The 23,091-nt window shown below is 69.4% G+C and overlaps 1 protein-coding gene across 1 annotated transcript; it reads right to left on the bottom strand.

Annotated features, from left to right (window-relative positions):
• Window positions 1-2,406: 2,406 nt before the first annotated feature.
• PIAS4 (protein inhibitor of activated STAT 4) lies at window positions 2,407-18,106 on the bottom strand. The gene is made up of 12 exons (XM_062185038.1): window positions 18,020-18,106; window positions 14,858-15,284; window positions 7,526-7,610; window positions 6,437-6,478; window positions 6,242-6,332; window positions 6,026-6,154; window positions 5,635-5,740; window positions 4,813-4,886; window positions 4,573-4,733; window positions 3,191-3,321; window positions 3,039-3,090; window positions 2,407-2,945 (listed from the first exon to the last, which is right to left on the bottom strand). Exons 1-12 carry the CDS (start codon window positions 18,044-18,046, stop codon window positions 2,738-2,740), a joined length of 1,533 nt encoding a protein of 510 aa, XP_062041022.1. The 5' UTR covers window positions 18,047-18,106; the 3' UTR covers window positions 2,407-2,737.
• Between the last annotated feature and the right edge of the window lie 4,985 nt (window positions 18,107-23,091).

Raw genomic sequence — 23,091 nt, 5'->3', positions numbered from 1 at the left:
CGAGGGCGGGAGTGAGGGCCAGGCCCGGGGCGCTGCGGGGCGCGGGCGGGGGCGTGGCCGGAGCCCCCGCAGAGACCCGCGCTTGCTAGGGCGGCCGCTGCTCCTGCCTCGCCTTTTGAAATTAAGGAAAAAACTAAAACAAAACAAAAAAAAATTAAAAAAGATAAAAATATTTTAAAAAAATACAAAAACACAAACCAGTGAATGTAAAGCCGGACCAGGCCCAGCCCCCGCGGGATGGAGCCGCCCTGCCGCCTCCCGGCCCGTCCTGGGGGCGGGGGTGACGTTTGCACTATTGGGGACCCCCGGGGGCCACGCAGGTGCAGCCGCGTGGCGGGACCAGGCGCGGTCAGGGCTCCCCGCCCCTCTCTGCCCCAGGACAGGGCCAGTGCGGGCAGCTGGGGCTGTGGGAGATGAGGCAGGCAGAAGGGAGAAAAAAAAAAAAAAGGAAAAAAAATAAAAACCATTTAAAAACCAACGGAAAAAAAGCAAAAATCCTATTTTTTGAGAAAGAAAGATATTTATATTTGCAGTTTTATTTTAAAAAGTTATTTAAGCTGAGGAAGCGGCCTCCCCGGAGGTGGCGGTGCGGGTCCCAAGCTGTGGCCTCGAAGGCAGGGGCGGGGCCTGAGGACGCAGCGCTCCACGGGGGCGACCGGGGAGGCGCGGCCGGGCGCGCCCCCAGCCCGCCTCCCGGGCGCACACCCCAGGTGCCTTGGACATGGGGGGGGGGGGGCAGGGCCTGGCGGGCGGGGTCAGAGCACAGAGCAGACATTCCACGGAGCATCCGAGAGTCTTTATAAAGCGTGGGGAGATTTAAAAAAGAAAAAAAAATTGATTAAAAAAATGCACTTTTTGGGGGTGGGGGGAGAAGCTTTAAAAAAGTAATAAAGAAAAAAAGACAAAAGATGAAAAAAATTCATTTTTCTTGTACATAAAAAAGAAAAAACCACCACTAAACGCAGCCTGTTATGACCGCTGCCGCCTGCGTGCCTGATTCGTGTTCTTTGTGTTTCGCTGGGGCGCGACGGGACGTGGGGGGAGGGTGGGGTCCTCGCCACGCCCCCCTGGGCCCCCGGGCTCTGTCCCCAGCCCTGGCGGTGGTACCTGGGGACTGGGAGGTGGCCCACAGCCCCCCGCGGGCGGCCACCGTGGTGGTCAAAGCTGGGAGGGGCGGGCCAGGGTCCCGTGGTGCTGTCCCAGAGGGGCTCGCAGGGGTCTGCTGCCGACGACCTCCTCCCCACGCTCCAGAACAGAGCTGTGCGCCATCAGGCTGCGCCCGTGGCCCCCGAGCCTGGCCCTGGGCTGAGCTGGGTCCACTTGGACCCTCGGCTGCGTCCCTGCGGACCACGCTCTTCCTGGCGCCGCCCTGTCCCCTGCCTGGCAACACCCGTTCCCGAGGGCCACCTGTCCGTCTGCGGTCGCTCTGCGAGCCGGCGGCAGGGCGGGGTGTGCCCCCGGGTCTCCCACCAGGGCAGGGCCGGGGCTCTGCATGCAGACCCGGAGGGTGTCCGCGCCACCGCCGCCAAGGACGCGCGAGCGCTGGGCGCCTCGCGGTGCGGCCAGCGCTTCTCTCCACTCCTACAACATCCCCTGCCCCGGTCCCCAAAGCAACTCTGCCCCCACGGGCAGCACCCTAGGCTCCGGGGCCCTGCGTTCATTCGCGCCGTGCGGATTCGCTCTCGGGCCGGCCACGGGGTCCGCGGTGCGGTGTGCGGGGACCCCCGCTGGGCCCCGCCGCGCCCCGCCGAACTCGGGCCAGAGGGAACGGCAAAAACGGACGCGCTGACGGTCACCAAGAGCGGACACCCCGGCGGCTTCACCTCGACCTTTTTTATTTGCATTTTAAAAAACAATTAAATTAGAATACAAATATTAGAAAACGGCGGCCGGGTCTCCACAGCGCGACTGGGCCCGCCCGCCCGCCGCGTCCGCCCTACACCTGAAACGGTATTGCTTCCTGACAGAGGGGCGCGGGCGCGGGGTGGTCCCGGCGCCCCGGGCGGGGCTGGTCCTGCTGGAAGAGCGAGGAGGCTCCCGGGGGAGGGGCGCGGGCGGCCCCCGGGAGGACCCAAGAGCAAGAAGGAGGGCGAGGCGGCCCGGGCCCCTGGCGCCCGGCGGGAAGTGAACCTGAATTGGAGTTACCGAGGTAGCTGGCTAAACTGAGCCCCCACGCCGCACGCCGCCCCGGGCGGGGCTGCACGACACCGAGTTATTGCACTTTCACCGAAACAACGCGTGCGGCTGCGGGCCCGCCCCGCCCGGCCCCGTCCATGGCTTCGTGGCTGCGCTGCCCGCGGCGCGGTGCGGTGCGGGTCCCCGGCGCGGGGGGGGGGGGGGGGGGGGGCAAAGCAACAGTCGCCATCCAGGCGGGAGCGGCCGGCCCGCGCGGGCACGGCGGGAGGCGGCGGACTCCCCGGCCCTGCCAGGCCCCGCGTCCCGGACGCTGGCGGGGAGGGCGGCCCGCCGCGTGCTTTCTCAGCTTGGTTTTTGTTTTGTTTCATTTTCCTTGTTTTTTTTTTTTTCGGTTTTGTACCTTTGCTTGTTTTTTTGTCGTTTTACATTTTTAATCCCGCGAGAGAAGAGTCCAGAGGTACAGGCGTCAGGAGCCAGGAAAGGGGCGGAAAAGCAAAACGAACAGGAGAAAGGAGAGCACGCACGCCACCCGCGCCCGCGCCGCCCGCGCCCCTCTGCGTGGAGAGCACCAGGAAGTCGCGTGGCCGCGCCGCGCCGGCGGTCAGCAGGCCGGCACCAGGCCCTTGGGGAAGGGGCAGCGGCGCTTGGGCCGGGGGCCCTCCTCGTCCTCGTCCTCCTCCTCGTCGTCGTCGTCCTCCTCCTCCTCCTCCGACGAGCTGTCCAGCGTGAGGTCCACCACGTCGGCGCCCGGCTTCCCGTTCTCCGTGCCGCCGGCCGCGCCCGCCGGGCCGCCCGTGCCCCCCAGCGCGGCGCCGCCGCCGCCACCGCCACCGCCACCGCCGCCGCCGCCGCCTCCACCTCCTCCTCCTCCTCCTCCTCCTCCGCCAACGCCGCCGCCGCCGCCGCCGCCATTGGAGCTGGGGGTGGGCAGGAGCCCGTTGGCCTCGGAGGTGCCTGCGGGAAGCGGGCGGGCGCGGGTGGTGAGCGCGCGCGGCGGGCACCCCGGCTCGGCAGTGCGGGGCGGGGCGGGGCGCGGCGCGCGGGTGGGGCTTACCGAGCACCAGGATGGGGCCCTGGGGGCTGCAGCTGCGCTCCTTCTCGGCGCGGATCGGGCACCACGAGCCGTCCACCAGGTACTCGATCTCGTCCGCGCCCTCGCACTCGCTCAGGATCTTCGAGAGGAGCCTGGGGCGGGCGGGCAGCGCTGACGCCGGGCGCCGCCGCTCCTGGCCCGCCCCGGCCATACCCGCCCAGGCACAGCGCAAGGTCCCTGGCGGAGGGCGCTGCGGCCCCGCCCCCACCCACCCGTGCCTCCTGGGAGCCGGGCCCCAGTCCCCTCCCCCACCCTGTCACTGCGGTTTTAGTTTTACCGGGCAGCACGTGGAAGCCCGCGAGGGGACCCCCGAGGCTGCACAGGGGCAGGAGCGCCTCACCACAGGGACCCCGAATCTCTCTGCTCAGCCACCGAGCCTCAGGTGCGCAGCCCCCAGACGCGCACACGCACAGACACGCCCACGGACAACGCGTGGTAGGCACCTGCTGCAGCTGCCCAAGCCCAGCTTGGCCTCAGCACACCACACCAACGTCAGCCCGGCCCCCACCCTGAGGCCTCCCCGTAGGGCCCAAGGCCACCAGCGTCTCAGCACAGCTCTGCCTGCCCCGAGAGCTCCTTCCCACTCTGCCCCAGAGGCCGAGTTCAGGTCCGTGTCCACCACACACCCCTCCCCAGAGGGGGCTTCCTGAAGCCAGGGTCTTGGGCCAGGGCCAGGGCCAGGGCCAGGGCCAGGGCCAGACAGGGCGGCACCACGGACCTCCTCCAGGAAGACTCCCTGGCTACACCCAGGCCACGTGGCTGCCTTGACACCTGCCCCAGCCCCAGAGCGGCCCTGGGGGAAGGCAGGCGCCAGGCGCGCAGCTGCTGGCTGGGAACAGCGCCGCCATTCAGACCCGGGCAACGTGCTGGCACCAGGGGCTCCCCGCCCTGCCCACAGGGGCTGCACGATGGGGGCCATGGCTCAGCCTTTCCAGGAGGGCACCCAGGCCGCGCTGGCCCCCGGGCTTCCCCGGGGCGATGAGGTGGTCCAGGGTGGTGCCAGGGCAGGAGGGCGTCCGCAGGGGACAAGGCCAGGCCAGGCCCTGACTCCCGGGTACACACAGCAGGTGGCCCCGGGGACAGGTGGGGGCCACGCCAGGTGCTGCAGACAAAAGGGCTCAGTTGCGGGAAATAAACCTGAGCGAAGGTTCCCATCGCGGAGAGGCCCCGGCCCTGGTGGCCCCCGCCGTGGAGGCCACGCCCACCATCTGTACAGCTCAGCCATGAGGCCGGGGCCAGGCCCTGCCTGACATGGGAGAAGCCAGACTCTGGGGCCGAGGTCGCGGGAGGAGCCGCGGCGGCCTCGGCTTCGGGGCTGCCTCTGGGCCGGCACCGGGACTCACCCGTCGATGATGAGCTGGTCGTAGGGCGCGGGCTTGTCGCACACGGGGCAGGTCCAGGTGGGCTTCTTCTCGTTCATCTGCAGGTAGAAGACGGCGTCGAAGCACTGCAGGTGGGCGCACGTCTCAGCGCGGCAGGGCACAGTCAGCCGCATCTTCACCAGCTGGGGGCAGGGGGGCGTCAGCGGCCAGCCGGCCCACACCGAGGCCGGTGGGGGCGGGGCGGGGCCGAGGGCGACTCACAGGGCAGATGAGGGAGACGCGCACGCCGGTGGTTGCGATCTCACTGTCAGGGTCCAGCCGGAGCTTCTCTTTGACTGGCCGGGGGAGGGGGGGCAGAGGGCGAGGTCAGAGGTCAGGCAGGCGGGCCGGGACTCGGGTCTCCTCCAGCCGGTCACAGGGCGCCCTGGCCCCGCCCCGGCTCAGGACCCTGGCACATCCGGGACAAAGGCTGCCAGTGGCCACCAGGTCCAGGCCCAGCCCAGGGACACGAGCCTGGACCCTCGGGGCTTTCCTGCAAATCCCAGGCAGGGCCACCAGCAGCAGCTCCGGGCAACTGCCAACCCCCCCCCCCGGAGACCTGCCCCCCCGGCACAGCTCCCCTGGGGGATGAAGTGCTGACAGCAAGGCAGGCAGTCCCCCCCTCCCCCCGTGACTGTGCCGTGGGGCCCAGGAGGCTCCCGCAGCCCCCCACCTTGCTGAGCCTGGACAACAGGAGCGGGGGTCCCGGCCCCTTCCCTTTACCTGCCTGGGCACAGGATGTCGTAGGAGGCCCAGAGCCCCCAGGCCCCTGCACGGACCCAGGGCTGAGAGCTCGGGCAGCGGCCTGGCCAGGGGCGGGGGCGGGGCGCAGGGCCCCCCCGCCTGGCCCAGAGCAGGCCCTCAGCAGCCCGGCCTCCCACCTCGCCCCGCCCCGCCAGCCAGAGCCAGCCCTGGTGTGAATTAGGAGCCCAGGGCGTGGAGCTCCTGGGAGCGCTGGGCCGGCGCTGCCCGCCCGCCCGCCCGCCCGCCCGCCCGCCTGCCCGCCTGCCCGAGGGTCCCAGGCCTGAGCCGCCCGGGGCTCACCCAGCGCCTTGCACAGCTCCGGGTGCTTCACCCCGATGGTCTTCAGCCGCTGCAGCAGCTCCGCCGAGCTCAGCTGCCGCACCAGGTACAGCGCCACGGAGTAGCTCTGGGGGCACGGGGGCGTCAGCGGGGGGGGGGGGGCCCGCATCCCCAGCAGGGCGGGATGGGGGGTCAGCGGGGGCGCGTCCCCAGCAGGGTGGGATGGGGGGGCCAGCGGGGGGGGGGCACGTCCCCAGCAGGGCGGGATGGGGGGGGTCAGCGGGGGAGAACGTCCCCAGCAGGGCGGGATGGGGGGGGTCAGCGGGGGGGAACGTCCCCAGCAGGGCGGGATGGGGGTTCAGCGGGGGGGAACGTCCCCAGCAGGGCAGGATGGGGGTCAGCGGGCACTCACCTTGCCATAGTTGCCCCAGGTGACGGTGATGCGGTTGGTAGCCGAGGACAGGTACATGAGGTGCGTGAGGTTGATGGGGCGGCAGGGCCTCTTGGGCTCAACGCCGGGCTTGTTGGAGGGGTAGTAGCCCTACGGGCAAAGGTGGGCTCAGGCCAAGCTGTGGGCCGTGCCGCGCCCTGCCCGCCCGCCCACCCGCCCGCAGGGGCGCGCACTCACGGGCACGGAGCAGTAGCTGTGGTTGACCTTCACCGCGATGTTGGGCGGGTACTGGTCCTCCTGCGGGCAGCTGGTGTCCGAGTAGCAGATTCTGCAGGGACAGCGGGGCCGTGGGGGCCGCGGGCTGGGCAGGAGGGAGGCGGGCGTGGCGGGCAGGGGGAGGCGGGCGGGGCGGGGGGGGGGGCGCCGGCCTACCTCAGCACGACCTGCACGGCTTTCACTCCGGGCTGCAGCTCTCTGGGGGATGGAAGGGAGGGAGGCGGGGTCACCGCCCAGGCCCACCCCCCCACCCCCACCCCCAGGGCAGCTGGGGCACTGAGGCCCCCAGGAAGACCCCAGCCTTGTGGGAGCCGGGCGCCACAGGCCTGCACCGGGCCTCTCAGGCCCCCGACCCGCAACACCAAGCAGAAGCACCGGCCCCCAAAGTTCCTGTGCAGGCCACGCGGGGAGGACCCCGAGGGGCAGGGAGGCGCCCACCGGCTCCAGGGAAGGGAACTTGGACAGAACCACACCCGGGAGACCCTGAGGTGGGGTGGCCTGGTGTCCAGGGACCGGGGGGGGGGGGGGACACACACAGTGCTCCCCGGGAGACCCTGAGGTGGGGTGGCCTGGTGTCCAGGGACCGGAGGGGGGGGACACACACGGTGCTCCCCAGGACACCCTGAGGTGGGGGGGCCTGGTGTCCAGGGATGGGGGGTGACACACACGGCGCTCGCCCCCTGCACTGGGGAGCACCTGCCGCTTGCACAGCGCCCGGGACGTCACGCCCAGGGAGAGACGCAGACAGAGGCCACGCCACCCTGTGGGCTCCCCGGGCAGGAAATGTCCAGGACGGGCGAATCCAGGGACAGGAAGTGGCTGGGGGAGGAGAGGCTGGGAGCAACCACTTGTGGGGACGGGGCTGTCCGGGGTGCTGGAATGTTCTGGAGTTGGCAGTGGTGCCTGGCTGACGGGGTGCGCCGGACCCCTGCGTACACGCTTCCACATGGGGTCATCTCGGCCTTAAGGAGAGAACCCTGCAGGATCCCATGGCCGGCAGCCCGGGCTCAAAGGGCAGTACCAAGGAGCAGGGCGAGCTCCTGTCCCCTGGGGTGGGTGGCGGGGCGGGGCGGGGGGGGCACGGGGACAAAGGCCCCACCCAGACAGGTGCTCGGCAGCACAGTTCCGGAGCAGCCGTGGGGTCTGCGGTGCCTGTGGCCAAGGGCTCCCCTGGCTGTGGTCAGGACATGTGCCGTGACCTTGGGGCAGCGGGGGTGGGGTGGGGGGGCGGCGCCCGGGGCGCACCTGGAGTTCCGGATCAGCTCCACCTGTCTGGGCGTCAGGGCAAAGATGCACGGGCTCTCCTGCAGCTTCTCGCTGTTCTGCGGGACTGGAGAGAGGCGCGGGTCAGGACAGAACGCCTTCCTCCCGGCCCTGTGGACCCCCTGCCCCCCACCAAGGTCAGGCGGAGGCCCCCCAGGAACAGCCCCAGGCTGGCTCACGGCGGGGCCTCTCTTGTCACCGGGCATCTGCTGGGCAGGAGTCAGGGTTAGGCTCCGCCAGGGGCTGCGGCCCACGCTGGCGGCAAGCTGAGGCCCCTCCCTATGAACTAGGACTGGCAGAGTCACAGGCGGGGTGGGAAGCTGCTCGGGGCCGCGCATGAGCAGACAGAGCCCCAGACGGGACGCGGCCAGGCAGTGCGCGAGGAGAGCGACAGCTGCGGGTGCTTCTGGGAAAAAGGGAAGAGCGTAGGGAGAACCACGCTGGCCTCCGGGAGAGACCAGGAAAGTCAGCGGAGGGAAGCAAGGAGCGAGCAGACAAAGCCAGCGGAGGAACGGACCGAGCGCAGCGCCCGGCACACGCGGGTCAGGTGCGAATGAGGACCCAGCACAGGCCCGCGGCGGCACCGCTGAACCGGAAACCCAGCACCCAACTTGGTGAGGAGCCAGGGAAGAGAAGAACTTCTACCAACGAGGCAGATGACCAAAAACAGGCACCGAGGACAGAAACGCCGAGGGAGGGCTGCGTTACGGTGCCCTGGGTGAGGCCGCCGCCCGCCATGGCCCGGCTGCTCCACTTCCCATCCAGCTCCCTGCTGTGGCCTGGGAGAGCACGGAACGTGGCCCGAGTCCCTGGGCCCCTGCACCCACGTGGGAGACCAGGAAGACGTGCTTGGCTTTGGTCTGACCCAGCCCTGGCCATTGTGATCTGGGGAGGGGACTGGTAGACAGGGAACCCCTTCTCTCTGTAACCCTGACTTTGAAATCAATAGATTTTTTTATTTGACAGGCAGAGTGGACAGTGAGAGAGAGAAAGGTCTTCCTTCCGTTGGTTCACCCTCCAATGGCCGCTGCGGCCGGTGCGCTGCACCAATCCGAAGCCAGGAGCCAGGTGCTTCTCCTGGTCTCCCATGGGATGCAGGGCCCAAGCACTTGGGCCATCCTCCACTGCCTTCCCGGGCCACAGCAAAGAGCTGGCCTGGAAGAGAGGCAACCGGGACAGAATCCAGCGCCCCAACCAGGACTAGAACCCGGGCTGCTGGCACCACAGGCGGAGCATTAGCCTAGTAAGCCGTGGCGCTGGCCAAAATCAATAGATCTTAAAAACAAAAACAAAATAAATACATATTGTGAAAAAAAAGCATGGATTTTCATTCTATTTTTGCAACAAATTACCCTTATCTTCTACTTCAGTTTTTCAAAATGCATTTTATTTATTTGAAAGACAGACTTACAGAGAGACAGAGAGAGTGCTCTCCCATCTGCTGGGTCACTCCCCAGATGGCCACAACAGCCAGAGCTGGGCCGATCTGAAGCCAGGAGCCAGGAGCTTCTTCCGGGTCTCCCACACAGGTGCAGAGGCCCAAGCACTTGGGCCATCCTCTACTGCTTTCCCAGGCCACAGCAGAGAGCTGGATCAGAAGTGGAGCAGCCGGGACTCAAACTGGCACCCATATGGGATGCCAGTGCTTCAGGCTAGGGCTTTAACCCTCTGTGCCACAGCATCGGCCCCTCCACAAATTTTTGGGAGCACCCTCCTGCTCTGGATCCTGGGATCTGAGGTAGGAGGGCGAGACCGGTGTAGGGGCCCCGGGCAGACGGACACCTGGTCCGACAGCCAGCACCACCACAGGCCCTGGCCAGCTCTGATGCAGCCTCCTGCCGATGCTGCCCGGCCCTGGCCCTTGGGAACCTGCGGCCCCTGAGGAAAACAGGGCGGAGCTCCCGGCTCCCGGCTCCGGCCTGGGCTCCCACTGGCCGGTGCAGGCATCTGTGGAGTGAGCCGGAGTGGGAGGCGGTCTCTCTCTCTCTCTCTCTGCCTTTCCAATAAATGAAGGAAACACACACTTGACACCTGCCCACAGGCACTGGGACAACCCAAGCTGTGGCCAGTGTTGGGGGCCAGCGGGCCAGCTGGCTGCTCCCCTTCGGGGCGCTCCCCGCTGTGTGGCAGCACGAGGTGGCCCACGGGCTCGGGTCCCCGCCACCCATCCGCAGACCGGCCCAGCCCTCGCTCTGCGGGCACGTGGGCAGCGGCCCAGCGAGCGGAGAGCTCTGTGCCTGTCCGTCTGCGATGCCAATACCCAACCTGCACAGAAAGCAAGGGGCGGCTGCGGGAGGGCGGGGCCCGCGACACGCCCCTCCCACAACCCAGGAACCTCCACTGAGGACGCGCAAGCCTGGGACGGGCTCGTCGCCTGCCGTCCCCGCACAGGGAAGCCCCGGCTGTCATGCATGCGCAGCGAGAACGGAGCCGGGGCGACAGACGCGGACCACCCGGGAGCAAACGCTGGGCGTCCGCATGGGGTCGGGTCGTGGGCAGCACACAACCCAGGCTGCTCGGCTTCCAGTCCACTTGTCTGATGCGTCTGCGGAGGCGGCGGTGAGGGCCCAAATGCTGGGCCCCTGCACGCCGGTGGGAGACCTGGATGGAGCTCCCGGCTCCCGTCTGGCCCAGCCCCAGCGTGGCCAGCATCGGGGGAGGGACCCAGCAGAGGGAAGAGCCCAGGCCGGCTCCCGAGGGCCCCAGGGTATCTGGTGGTGTGACCAATGCCGCAGTGCGTCCAGCGGAGGGGACGGCCAGGGGAGCGCGTCTCCACGCAGTGTCCCTTGGAGCCGTCGCCCAAAGCCCACTGGCCACCCAGACAGCGGTCCCGCCGCGTGGTGTGGTCTCTGTGCCCGTGGCAGGCCCCAGGGGACCTGCGTGCTGCAGTGCCCCCATCCGTGGTGGCGATGGCACCGGCCCTGTGCTGCAAGCCCTCCAGGGCGGGGCCCAGGGCCTCCCCCACTCCCAGCTCCGCAGCACCCCTGGGCCTGGGACCAGCTACACTGCGGGACAAGAGGGTGGTGGGCGAGGCCGTGCGCCATGAGCACAGGCCGTGGTGCGACTGGCCCCGGCTCTAGAACCTTCTGACCTTCAGCCCCGAGCACAGGTGACTACGGAAAGCACGCGCGGGCGCCTGGAAAGGCCTCCCGCGGCTTCTCTGGGCACCCAGGCTGCGTCTGTAGCTCGCACTCGGGACCAGGGAGGCGGCTGTGCGCTGCACTGACTCACGACTTCTGCCAAGCAACCGCTGGTCCCTGGTGCCCAGCACTGGGCTGGGGAGCAGAGGCCTGGGCCAGCTGCACACACACCCGGGAGCCACTCTTCCAGGGTGGGAAGAAGGCAGGCCCCCAGGGCTCACGACGTGGCCCGAGCCGGGCACCACGGCTGCTGCATCGAGCCCCGGCGGCTCCACTTCCCACCCAGCCCCCACCTAAGGCAGTGGCAGATGGCGCTACGTCCCTGGGCCCCGGCACCCACGCGGGAGCCCCAGATGGGGTTCCAGGCTCCTGGCTCTGGCCTGGCCCAGCCCGGCGGCCCGTCCTGTTCAGGAGAGAACCAGAGGGCGGAAGATCTCTTGCTGTGTCTCCCTCCCTAACTGCCTTTCAAACAATTTCAGACTTGTGTATCTGGAAGGCAGTTACAGAGAAGGAAAGAGCCTTCCATCTGCTGGTTCAGCCCCCAACGCCCACGATGGCCAGGGCTGCACCACAACGAAGCCAGGAGCCAGGAGCCCCATCCGGGTCTCCCACGTGGGTGCGGGGGCCCAGGCGCGTCAGCAGGGAGCTGGGTCAGAAGCGGAGCCGCCGAGACGCGATGCAGACGGCAGAAGCCCACCGGCAGCACCACGGAGCTGGGGCCACAGGCCACGGCACAGGGAGCTGGAACCGCGGAAAAGCCGCAGACGCCGCGGATCCCGCGTCCAGGCTCCGGCTTCCCGTGAGGCCGCACACCGGCAGAGCCCGGGGGGGGGGGAGCGGGGGCGGGGCCTTGTCTGCCTGGGGTGCCCACTGCGGGCAGAGCCACCCTGGGGGGCACCCTTGGGGTCTCCCCACGGCCACACCTCTGCCCTCGGAGTCAGCTGCAAGTTCCCAGCTGCCCCCACGCTCCACCCAGTGCCACTGTCTCAGCCTGCACTTCCCTCCCAGGCCTCCCCCCACCCCGCACAGGGAGCTCTCACCCCCTCCCCTGGCCAGGCACATCCTGCCCCAGGCCTCTGCACCCGTGTCCGGCTCTGCGCAGACACCCAGGAAGGAGTGTGCCCCGAGGGACAGGGGAACAGAGCGGCCGGCCCAGCGCTGCTCAGAGCTCCCCCAGGACCTCGGGCTCCCCGGCGCCCTCCCGCCTGCTCTCAGGGACCCGCTGGAGACCCGGCTGTGCTCTCGGCTGCCTGAGGGCGGAATCAGACCGTGGAGGGCAAGGCTCTGAGGCCTTCCGCCACCCCAGGACCCCAGCCAGCGCCCTGCACCCCACGGGCCTCGGTGTACCTCAGGGACGGAGGGATGGGCGGGCACAGGCAGGCGGTGGCCGGAGGCGCGGGGTGGTCACCCGCCGACAGCCCGGCCACAGCCGCGCAGCATGCACGCCCCGTGTGCCGATGGCTGGAGCTCACCGAGCGTCACTGCAGGGAAACGCAGGGGGCCAGTGACGTGCGTGCGGTGTCCCGCCACCTGGGACAGGGGCACAAAGCCCTGCGGCTCCACCTCCGAGCCCGCTCCCTGCTCAGCACCTGGGAAAGCAGCAGTGAGGGCCCAGGTGCTGCGCCCGCGCGGGACCCGGATGAAGCCCTGGCTCCTGGCCCAGCCTGGCCGCGGTGGCCATTTGGGGAGCGACCCAGCGGATGGAAGACCTCGCTCTGCCTCTCCCCTCTGTAACTCTGACTCTGAATAAAATAAAGCTTGGGATAAAACAGAGAGCTTTTGCTGGCTGCAGTAGGGGCGTCGGCACCGAGCGGCGGGCGGGGGAGGGGCCCCGGAGGCCTGGACGTGGGCGCGGGCGCCGGCGCAGGGGCTGAGGGTCTGCCGGGAGGCGGGGGCCTCACTGGGCCGAGGGCGGGCCCCTCGCAGCTCCTGGTCCCGCGGCTCCACTTCCCACCCGGCTCCCTGCGAGTGCGCCTGGGAGAGCCGCGGGCGGTGGGCCCCGCGCCCACGGGGGAGCCCAGAGGGGGAGCCGTTCTGGGCTCCGGGCTCTGGCCCGGCCCAGCCCCGGCTGAGGTGGCCACCTGGGGCGGCAGCCAGCAGTGGAAGCCCGACCTTTCGGAGACAGACAGACAGACTGTAGGAAGAGACGGCGGAGCGCCCTGCGGCCCAGGGCCGCACCCCTCCTCCCAGCACCCACACTCGGCTCACAATGGCCTCCATTCAGAGCCGCGCTTGGGCCCTCTCGCGCCGCCAGCCCTCTGCCCTCCCTGGCCCCTCTGCCGGGAACACACACGCCTGTCCTTCTCTGCCTGGTTTACGGAGACGCACCCCTCAGGTGTGGGCTGCCACTTCCTCCAGGAAGCCCACCTGGCCGCCACCTCCTCACGCACACACAGTGACTCCTCTGTGACAGTGTGTCCTGGGAGCCCTGTGCCACCCAGGAATGGGCTTCCATCACGAGCACCGTCCCACCCCGGCCAGCAGCCGCCATCTTGTTCCCTGCGGGAGGGACCCCTGTGCGTCCTGCACGCAGCTCGGTGGCCTTTGGGGCTGTCGCGAGCCGGCAGAGCCACAGCAAGTCCCGGAAGCAGCTCTGGGCGGCCTGCTGTGCTTCCTGCCTGGCCGAGGGCCCTGCCGGCAGCCCGTCCTGGGGTCCCGGCGAGCAAGCGCTGGGCTGCAGGCTGCCCAGCTCCCCCTGCCTGGGCGGGCTGGGGTCCAGCCAGCTGTCTCCCGAGGCCCTGCCGTGGCGTCTCCCCTCCCCCAGCCCGCCCAGCGCCGGTGATTTATGGCTCCTGCCCACTGGGCTCCTGCTCTTCCGGGGAAACAGAGCCGAGCGGGCGAGCCTGTGGTCGCGGGTCACGGCCGTGGGGGGCAGAGCGGTCCCTGCAAAGTCCCAGCGTGGAGCCCACAGAGGGGAGGGCCGGGCCCTGGGTGGGGGTGGGCAGACTTGCAGGCCGGGAAGGCTGCAGGGCGGCCAGCAAGGGTGCACCCCGGCAGGCAGGGGCGGGGCGGCCTCTTTGTTCCAGGCCGCCACAGTCTTTCCTGGTAGAGGGGAGCGGGCGCTCCCGGAGATCAGGTGACCGGGGTCCCCGGGGGCTGGGGCACAGCAGTGCATTGTGGGGCAGAGCAGGAAGGAAGCCGGGCAGGCAGGCAGGGGAGGCGAGGCCGGCAGCCGCCTGGCTCAGTCACCTCCAGCCCCAGCCCCCCGGCCCACGGCTGCACACCCAGCCTGAGCTCGGCCCCGGGGCCTGGCCAGCTCATCCCCAAGGTCCCCGGGGGCTGCTGGGGTGGCTCCCGGCACCCAGGTTAGAAGGGAGCAGGCTGGTGATGCTGCGTCCGCTCGGCAGGAGCTGCCGGGCCAAGTCGGTTCCCTAAAGGCCCCCGGCAGAGAGAAAGTGGGGAGGCCAGGGCCCCACCGGCACCTCCAGCCTCCCGCTCCACAAGGCAGGGCCCCTGCAGCCGCCTGGCCAGGCCTGAGGGAAGAGGCGGTCGGCGCCCCCCACCCTGCCCACCCAGCTCCCCTCCGAGCGCACGAGACAGGGCCCCGGCTGGCCCGGCAGGGCGCTGGGTCAGCAGGCAGGGAGGAGGGCAGGGCGCGGCTCCCAGAGGCCCAGGACAAGGCGGCCGGGGCCAGCCCCAGGCACCCGAGGGGCCAGACACAAGGTGCCAAAGGCAGACGGGGGGCCTGGGGCCAGGCTGCGGCAGGGGCAGCCAGAGGGGACGCTGGCAAGGTCCGGGCTTTGACCTCTGCCACGCGCCCCGCGCCGAGGCTGGCACCAGGCAACGTGCGGCAGGCACTCAGGTATCCAGCGCGCGGCGGGCAGTGGGCAGAGACAAGAAGGGTCTCCAGGGGCACCCGGGACCTGGCCACCACCGCTCGGGCCTGGGCGGCGTCCCGCACACGGCAGCCACACGCACGGAGAGGAAGCGGGCCCGGCCCTGCCCTCGCCCCCAGCCTGCGGACCGCTCACTGGGGAGGCCGCACACGCTCTCCGGTCCCTGGCCCCTGCCCGTGGGCACTCACGGCCTGGGGTCCCCATGGACAACGGGACCCGGCCCCAGCGCCGGGCCGGACCCCCCCCATCCCGTGCGACGCAGCAGGAGGCGGGCTGTGGCCCCCAACCCCTTCCCTCCCCCGCCAGCTCCGGGCAGGTGCAGCCCCGCCCCCACTCACCCAGCTCGGTGGGCTTCAGCAGCTCGTCCAGCGTGTTGAAGAAGGGCAGCTTGACCAGGCGCACTTCCGGCTTGAGGGTCTTGGGGGGCAAGCGTCCCAGTCCGTTCAAGTACTTCCCGTACAGCACGGGGTAGTCAATGTGCGGGCCCGAGAGCGGGGTGCGCGGCCCGGCGCCGGGGCGCTCGTAGGGCGCGTGCGCGGCCAGCGGCTCCAGCGGCCGGTGCGGCTGCGGCAGGGGCTCTGCGCCCTTCTTGGCGTAGCGCGTCTCGTAGAGCTCGCGGATCTTCTTGAAGAGCTCGGGGCTGCAGTCGAACTGCACCAGCTGCAGGGCCCGCGTCACCAGCTCGTGCTTCAGGCCGCTCTTGCTCCGGCCCACGAAGCCCAGGAGCATCTGCAGGTCGGACACTCGGAAGCTCATCACCATGTTCTGCGGGGGAAGCGCATGCGCGGGCGCTCAGCCAGGCGCCCCGAGGGCGGTCACGCAGCACGGGGCCCCCAGGCCACCCCGTGAGCTGCCAGGCAGAAGTCAGCCGACGGCAGGGGCGGCTCACCCAGGGCTGGCCACGCACGGCGCTGTGACCCCTAAAATAGCCACGGGGGTTGCGGCACAGCGGGTTAACGCCACGGTCTGAAGTGCCGCCGTCCGCTATGGGCGCCGGTTCGAGTCCCGGCTGCTCCACTTCCAATCCAGCTCCCTGCTGTGGCCTGGGAAAGCAGCAGATGGCCCAAGTCCTTGGGACCCTGCACCCGCGTGGGAGACCTGGAAGTTCCTGGCCCAGCTCCAGCCATGGCGGCCACCTGGGGCGTGAACCAGCGGATGGAAGACCTCTCTGTCTCTACCGCTCTCGGTAACTCAAACAAATAAAAAACAGTGACCGCTTAACACAGCAGGCGTGCACCTGGGAGAGCAGCGCCGGGATTCGAATCCACACACCCTGCGTTCTTCCTACACTGCCCCCAGCCCGGTCGGTGACAGAGGGCGGACGCTGGGCCAGACGGCTGTCCGGGCAGGGCCGCCGTGGACGCTGGGCGCACTCACAAACACCAGATGTCCCCTGGTCCTGGCTCTGTGCCCCGGGGCCAGGACGGGCCGAGCTGAGCGCCTGGAGGGCCCCACGGGGCGGGCACGGTCTCACCGGCGAGGTCGGGGCCCTGTGTCTGAGCTGGGCAGTCCAGCGGGGCGCTGCACTAGGCCGCCACACCGGCATGGGGTGAGACACGGCGGGGAGGAGAGACCCCCAGGGGCAGAGGGGAAGCAGGTGCCCGTGACCGGAGAGGGCAGGGCTGCCTCCGGGACACGGACGGGCCGCCCGGAGCAGCTGCTGGAGGTGAGGCACCGAGAGACGGGCTCCGGGGTACTGGCTGCGCCCGCCCTCAGCCCAGCGGCAGCGACTCCTGCCACCCGGCCCCTTCGGGTAGGGGAGGAAACCAGGGCCGGGAAAGGGACGTGGCCCGCCCGAGTCTCCCACGGCTCGTCAGACTCGGGCCGCTGCCTGGGCGCCCATCACTGTCCAGGGGGCCGCTGCCTGGGGGTGCCGGCTAGCTCTGGGGTCAGATACTTCCTACGGGAAGGGGGGGCTTGTGGACAAGATGTCGCTTCTGGAAGAGACTCAAGGCTGGCACACAGCGCTGAACGCCAGCCACCAGGCGGGAGTCCCCTGCACCGGGCTGGACATCCGGAGCCGCGGGCGCGCATCCACGGCCCAGCCCTCACGCTGCCATCTGCTCCCTGCCACCGCCCAGGAACCTGCGCGCGACACTGGCGGGTGGAGGGGGGCGCTCAGGACCACGACCCACCCCCATCAGACCTGCGCCCATAAACAGCGCGGAGGCCCTGGCCAGCCTGGGGCCTGTGTGGGAGCCCCCGGGGTCTGGCCCCTCTGAGCTCTGTGAGCAGACAGGGGCCCCCCCACCTGCACAGGCTGTGAACGCAGCACAGCGACCCCACAGACTGCACCCCCAAACCTGCCTCAGGAGCCCCCAGATCAGCCAAGCCTGTCACGCCCTCCCCACGACAGCCCCCTGCACCGAGGGCACATCTCCAGCCTTTCACGTGATGGAGCGGGCAGACAGGGGCGCTGCGGCCCCCAGCCCCCCACGGCCCGGGGGGGTCAGAGCCCAGTGCAGCCCCAGGGCCAGGCAAGTGTGGGCTAGACATGGGCTGAACCGCGCGCGGCTGGGGCAGCGGGCGTGCGGGGGGTGGGGCGCCCTACAACTTAGCACGAGGCTGGGACCTCGTGCAGGGCCCCCGGCCTCCCTGGTGGCTTCTGGGAGAGGAAGGGACAGAGGCCAGGGTGCTGCATGCGGGGGGGGGGGGCACCCGGGGCAGGTGCGACGCTAGCGCTAGGCTCTGTCCCCAGAGAGTTCAATGAGGTCCCGGGCCCGGGAGGGAGCACCGTCTATGCACCCGCACAACTTTCGCTAAAGAAAAATGTCTACCAGACCCTCGGGGGCGCCGGGAGGAGGGGCCTGCGCTGAGGACACGCAGGGGGGCGGGGAGAGGGGATCCCGAGCCCCCGATCCGGTCCCGCGGCGGGGCAGAGCCCGGGGCGCCCGGGGAGTCCCAGGGCAGAAACGGAGGAGGGGCTGGGGCTCGGGGACCCACACGGGGGGCCGAGAGGGGCCGCATCCGCACCCGGCTGGGGGCCCGGACCCCCGGCCCGGGTGACGGCGTTAGAGGCCGAACGCCAGCCAGGGGTCAGCACAGGGGGTCGCGAAGCCCCAGCCCGACCTGCCGCGCCGGGGGGCTCGAGACCCCGCCGCCGGCCCCCAACGGCACCGCAGCGGGGAGGCGCCAACACCCCCGGCCCGGCGCCGAGGAGTCCAGCGGGAAGCCCGGGCCGTCCGCAGGGAGGCGCGGCGCGGCGCCCGCTCCCGAGGGGTCCCCGGAGCCTGGCCGCGCGGGTGGGCTGCACGGAACCCCGCCTGGAGTCCGGGCCGGGCGCCGGGCGGGAACGCGGGGGTGACGGGGCCCCGCCCCCGGCCTCCCCGCCCCCCGCCCACACCCTGAGCCCCGGGGCCGGGGGCGGGGGCCGGGGGCCGGGGGGCCGAGCGGCCGCACCGGGAGCCCCAGAGCGCGAGGCGCAGAGCCCGGCCGGCGGCCGGGTCCCCGCCCCCTCGGCCGCCCGCCCGCCCCGGCAGCCGCCGCCGCCGCTCACTCACTTTGGCCTCCACCAGCTCCGCCGCCATCTTGGCCACCAGCGTCCCCCGCGCCGGGAGCCCCCAGCCGTCGCGTCACGTGACCGACCGCCACTCGCGGGCGGGGCCGCCGCTCGGGCCAATTAGCACCCGGGCACGCTCCTCCCCCACGGTGCGCGCTGCCTCTCACTGCGCAAGCGCCTGCGGCCACCGCCCGGGCCTCGGGCCAATCAGAACAGCCGGATGCTGCCCCCCCCTTCAGATCGCGGAGGCCACGCCCACTCCTGGCGTGGTCTGGCTTCTTAAAGGGGCAGGAGCCGCGCGCAGGTGGGGCCGGGTGCTGGGTCGCGCCTGGGGAGGGAGGGGGCGGTGGCGGGCGACAACAATGCGGCCAGGTGTCGCGTCTCCTGGCGCGCGGCGGTCGCCAGGTGCGTGCTTGGACTCTCCACGGCGTCGGCGGGGGAGGGGACGGTGGCTCAACCGCTGCGGCCGCCAGTGCGTGCAGTGGGCGCCTTGCAGCGCCGCGCGCTGCGCGCTCAGCGGCCCTGGCGCCCCGCGCGCTGCACATCCGGGTCCTGGCGCGCAGCTGGGGCGCGGGCTCTGCACCCCGGGCCTGGCCCGGGCGGGCGAACGCGGGACCCCCTCCCCGGGGCGCCGCTGGCCTCGCCGTCCCCGGCGAGCCCTGGGTCCCTGTCCCGCTGGACCTGCCCTGCTCCAAGGCTCGCCTTGGCTCCCCAGTGCCCGCAAGAAACGCAGCGCCAACTTCCTGCGTCAAACCGGGAAGTTCAGCCCGGAGCTGGCCCCTGGAGGTGCAAATTCTCCCACGAACCTGTGCGTGCGGCGACGGCCAAAATAAAAAGCCATCAGCGATGAGCTATTTGGAAAAAAATTAATGCAAGTCTGTGCACGAAATGCCAGCCATATGAGAGGCAGCGTGACACAGACGTCGTCCATCCGCTGGTTCCCTCCCCTTGGCGCAGCAGCCAGGGCCAGCAGGCTGAAGCCGGGAGTGGGGGGCAGGAGCTCCATCCCCGCCTCCCAGGTCCGAGGGGGGACCGAAGTTGGAGCCGGCACTTCCATACGGGCTGCGCGCGTCCCAAGCGTCATCTTCTTCCGCCGTGCCACCCATGGCAGCGGCTTGGGAGAGAGACCCGAGCTGGCCGTGGGCTCCGCGTTCTCAACCAGAACCTGCGGCCGGTCAGCCTCCGCTGTGTGTGCTCGCCTGGGCTCAGGTGTGTTCGCAGCACCGGAAAGCAGGTGGAGACAGGGCCCAGCCATGAACCTGTCCCGGCCCTGACCCTGTCCCCAGCCCTGGTCTTGTCCCAGCCCTAACCCTGGTCCCTGATCCTGTCCCAGCCCCGATCCTGTCCCAGCCCTAACCCTGGTCCCTGATCCTGTCCCCAGCCCTGGTCTTGTCCCAGCCCTAACCCTGGTCCCTGATCCTGTCCCAGCCCCGGTCCTGTCCCAGCCCTAACCCTGGTCCCTGATCCTGTCCCCAGCCCTGGTCTTGTCCCAGCCCTAACCCTGGTCCCTGATCCTGTCCCAGCCCCGGTCCTGTCCCAGCCCTAACCCTGGTCCCTGATCCTGTCCCCAGCCCTGGTCTTGTCCCAGCCCTGACCCTGGTCCCTGATCCTGTCCCAGCCCTGACCCTGTCCCCAGCCCTGATCCTGTCCCAGCCCTGGTCCTGTCCCAGCCCCGGTCCTGTCCCAGCCCTAACCCTGGTCCCTGATCCTGTCCCAGCCCTGATCCTGTCCCAGCCCTAACCCTGGTCCCTGATCCTGTCCCAGCCCCGATCCTGTCCCAGCCCTAACCCTGGTCCCTGATCCTGTCCCAGCCCCAGTCCTGTCCCAGTCCTAACCCTGGTCCCTGATCCTGTCCCAGCCCCGGTCCTGTCCCAGCCCTAACCCTGGTCCCTGATCCTGTCCCAGCCCCGGTCCTGTCCCAGCCCCAGTCCTGTCCCAGCCCTGGTCCTGTCCCAGCCCTAACCCTGGTCCCTGATCCTGTCCCCAGCCCTGATCCTGTCCCAGCCCTAACCCTGGTCCCTGATCCTGTCCCAGCCCTGATCCTGTCCCAGCCCTAACCCTGGTCCCTGACCCTGTCCCCAGCCCTGATCCTGTCCCAGCCCTAACCCTGGTCCCTGATCCTGTCCCAGCCCCAGTCCTGTCCCAGCCCCGGTCCTGTCCCAGCCCTAACCCTGGTCCCTGATCCTGTCCCAGCCCCAGTCCTGTCCCAGCCCCGGTCCTGTCCCAGCCCTAACCCTGGTCCCTGATCCTGTCCCAGCCCCGGTCCTGTCCCAGCCCCGGTCCTGTCCCAGCCCTAACCCTGGTCCCTGATCCTGTCCCAGTCCTAACCCTGGTCCCTGATCCTGTCCCAGCCCCGATCCTGTCCCAGCCCTGACCCTGGTCCCTGATCCTGTCCCAGCCCCGGTCCTGTCCCAGTCCTAACCCTGGTCCCTGATCCTGTCCCAGCCCCGGTCCTGTCCCAGCCCTAACCCTGGTCCCTGATCCTGTCCCAGCCCCGGTCCTGTCCCAGCCCTGGTCCTGTCCCAGCCCTGATCCTGTCCCAGCCCTGACCCTGGTCCCTGATCCTGTCCCAGCCCTGACCCTGGTCCCTGATCCTGTGCCAGCCCTGATCCTGTCCCAGCCCCGATCCTGTCCCAGCCCCAGTCCTGTCCCAGTCCTAACCCTGGTCCCCGATCCTGTCCCAGCCCTGACCCTGGTCCCCGATCCTGTCCCAGCCCTGATCCTATCCCAGCCCTAACCCTGGTCCCTGATCCTGTCCCAGCCCCGATCCTGTCCCAGCCCTGATCCTATCCCAGCCCTAACCCTGGTCCCCGATCCTGTTCCAGCCCCGATCCTGTCCCATCCCCGATCCTGTCCCAGCCCCGATCCTGTCCCAGCCCTGACCCTGGTCCCTGATCCTGTGCCAGCCCCGATCCTGTCCTAGCCCTGGTCCTGGTCCCTGGTCCTGGTCCCAGCCCTGGTCTTGTCCCAGCCCCCATCCTGTCCCAGCCCCGATCCTGTCCCAGTCCTAACCCTGGCGCCTGATCCTGTCCCAGCCCTGGTCCTGTCCTAGCCCCGGTCCTGGTCCCAGCCCTGACCCTGGTCCCTGATCCTGTGCCAGCCCTGACCCTGGTCCCTGATCCTGTCCCAGCCCCGATCCTGCCCTAGCCCCGGTCCTGGTCCCTGGTCCTGGTCCCAGCCCTGCCCACCCCGCAGCACTGTGCGTTTTGTCCTGTTCATTCTTGGATTTCATTTATTTGAAAGGTGATGAGACACAGACAGGGACACGAATCTTCCGCCTGCCGGGTCACTCCCTAGACACCCCCCACACCAGGGCGGGGCTGGGAACACAACCCAGGTCTCTGTGATGGGCAGGGGCCCAGGCAAGGAGCCGCCATCTGCTGCCCCCAGGCTCTGTGGGACGGACGTAGGAATGGAGCCCAGAGCTGCAGCTACCCGAGACGTGCTGGGTCTTTGATTTTTTTTTAAGACTTATTTTATTTATTTGAAAGACACAGAGAGAGACAGAGAGAGGTCTTCCATCTGCTGGTTCACTCCGCAGTGGCTGGAGCTGGACTCGAACCGGCGCCCATGTGGGATGTGGGCGTCACAGCCGGTGGCTTCACCCACTGGGGGAGCAGACCGGCCCCCACGTGGCGTCTTCACCGCTGCACCCAGTGCCTGGCCCCACTCTGGCTTCTTGGAGAAGGTGTTACCCCCGACCGTGGCCTCCGCCCTGGTGGGTGCCCAGTGCCTGCACACCGTTCCAGAATGTGATGGAGGCGCTGAGGGAGCGCAGGTTCACCCTGTAGCTCCACCAGGGCCCGAGCAGGCCACTTCCACCCATCTGGGGTCTGCGGTGGGGGTGGGGTCAGGGGAAAGCTGCCCACGTGGCCAGAGCTTCACCCGGCAGGTGGCGGGGCCAGCGGGGCTCCTTGGTTGTCAAGGTTTATTTTACTGATTTGAAAGCCAGAGTGATGGAGTCCTGGCCGAGCTTCCGGGTCCAGCTCCCTGCTGATGCGCTGGGAGGCAGCAGTGGCCCAAGTGCCTGGGTCCACGTGTGAGGCCCGGACGGAGCTCTTGGACCCTGGCTTCAGCCTGGCCCAGCCCCAGCTGTTGTGGCCATCTGGGGAATGACCCAGCGAAGTCAGAGCAAGAACAGGCAGTCAGCACAGAGAGAGAGAAAGAGAGAGGGAGAGAGCACTTCCACCCACTGGTTCACTCTCCAAATGGCCAAAACCAGGAGGAGCCAGGAGCTCCATCCGGGTCTCCCACGCGGGTGCAGGGGCCCAAGGACTTGGGCCATCGTCCACTGCTCTCCCAGGACATAGGAGGGAGCTGGATCAGATGTGGAGCAGCCGAGACTGGAACCGGTGCTCATGGGGGATGCCGACGTCACAGGTGGTGGTCACCTGCTGGGGCACAGTGCCCGTCCCTCGCCCAGAGGGACATTCTGCAGCCGTGTTAGGATGGGACTCGGCAGGTGGAGTCAGTGCCTTCCTATGGTAGCCCCGTTGCCTGTTCGCGGCCGCCTCTGCCTCCCGGGACCCCGTTCGCGGCCGCCTCTGCCTCCCGGGACCCCGTTCGCGGCCGCCTCTGTCTCCTGGGATCCAGAGAGAGACGGGACATTTAGACACAGTTGTCCCACGCTGCATTTGAATGCTGTGGCTGGTCCCTTGGCCAAGCCCCACTTCCCAATGTGTAGACTTGGTGCTAAGTACTTAGTCACTGAGCAGTCAGTAATAAACAGTAGGATGAGTACTTAGTCGAGCACCTTGGATGAGAAATTCCAGTGAGTGTTCATCTGTGGGTTCTGTAAGATCCTGAAAACTTGCGGCCAACCTCGCACCTGTGCTGAACGTGTGCATGCCGTTCCTGATCGGCTGGAGACCGTGAGGGCCCTGCACCTGCGTGGGAGACCGGACGGAGCTCCGGGCTCCCGGCTCCGGCCTGGCCCCGCCCTGGCCGCTGTGGGCACTGGGGGAGTGACCCAGCGGGTGGACGCCGCTCGCTCTCTCTGCATCTCCCATCAGTGGACCACCGCGCCGCTTACCTGTTCGTCCGCACCGGCTGTCCCCGACAGCGCCCTGGGAA

Source organism: Lepus europaeus, unplaced genomic scaffold (genome assembly GCF_033115175.1).
Source record: "Lepus europaeus isolate LE1 unplaced genomic scaffold, mLepTim1.pri SCAFFOLD_229, whole genome shotgun sequence".
In the NCBI taxonomy this organism is placed as follows: Eukaryota; Metazoa; Chordata; class Mammalia; order Lagomorpha; family Leporidae; genus Lepus; species Lepus europaeus.
Note: the sequence above shows the minus strand (reverse complement) of the source record. Positions and strands in the feature narration are given on the sequence as shown.